Below are 1,056 nucleotides of genomic sequence, written 5' to 3'. Positions count from 1 at the left end.
CGCGTTCGGCGGCCTCCTTCTGCGACATGACGTCGCGACAGAAGGAGGCCACCGCCTCCCATGCTTCCCGGCTCTCGAGCATCTTTGGTATGATGCTCGGGAGCCGGAGATCCTGGCCAACCACTGTGGTGAGGACTCCGCGTTCCTGAGCCCACGCTGGGCACTCCTGTAGCGTGTGCTCCGCAGAGTCTTCACCAGCCGCGCAGTGGTGGAATTGTGCCGTGCGCTCCTTGCCTATTCGACGCAGGTATCGACCGAAGCAGCCGTGCCCGGTCAACACCTGTGTCATGTGATATGACAGCCCGCCATGTGCCCTGCCCACCCATTGCAGCAGGCAGGGACGGATGGCCGCGATGGTCCGGATTCCCGGCATGTTCGGGGCCCCCAGCGATCTTTGCCATCGCCGGAGGGCCCTACGCCGGGCCGAGTCGCGTATCCTCTGCACGTCCCTGGCCGTAACCAGATGGTCTCCCTCTCGCCGACGGAGCTCCGCGACCCTGTTGTACGTTTCGGCGTACAACCTCGCCAGGAGCTCCGCCGGTATCATGCCGGCCAGGGCCGTGACGGCTGCATGCGACACCGTCCTGTACGCCTTGACTAGGCGGGTGGCCATTAATCGCTGCGCACCGTGCAAAATTTGCACGATGCGCCGCTTGGCCCCCGTCCTTTCCGCCCAAACTGGCGGCCCGTATAGGGCAATGGACGTGACGGTGTTCGCATACAGCCTGCGAACTCGGTTGTCCGGACCACCGATGTTGGGGAGGAGGCTGCACAATGCAGCCGCGACTCTCCCCAACTTGGGACTCAGCCTCTCAAAATGAGAGGTGAAGTCCCACCGGCCATCCAGGTGGAGCCCCAGGTACTTGATGCCTGGGGTCACCTCCACGCGGGCTGACTCTATCATGATGCTGGACCTCGGGGGGACCCCCGCAGACCGACCGTACACGAACATACACTCGGTCTTTTGGGGGGCCACCCGTAGGCCCAGCCGCCGTATGGAGCGCACGGCACACGCTACGGCTACATTGGCTGTAGCCGTAGCCTCCTCCCAGTCGG

General features: G+C 64.2%; 1 protein-coding gene across 1 annotated transcript in view; it reads right to left on the bottom strand.

Moving 5' to 3' along the window:
- LOC116852372 overlaps positions 1-904 on the bottom strand; it is an 8,685-nt gene extending 7,781 nt beyond the window's left edge. The window contains exon 1 of the mRNA XM_032832652.1: positions 4-904. Coding sequence (XP_032688543.1) covers positions 4-904 — 901 coding nt within the window. The remainder of the gene's footprint in view (positions 1-3) is intronic.
- Positions 905-1,056: the final 152 nt, after the last annotated feature.

Source organism: Odontomachus brunneus, unplaced genomic scaffold (assembly GCF_010583005.1).
Source record: "Odontomachus brunneus isolate Ranch 3 - 2012 unplaced genomic scaffold, Obru_v1 Obru_scaffold_220, whole genome shotgun sequence".
Classification (NCBI taxonomy): Eukaryota; Metazoa; Arthropoda; class Insecta; order Hymenoptera; family Formicidae; genus Odontomachus; species Odontomachus brunneus.
The sequence above is the reverse complement of the archived record's forward strand: the minus strand, read 5'-3'. Positions and strand labels throughout refer to the sequence as shown.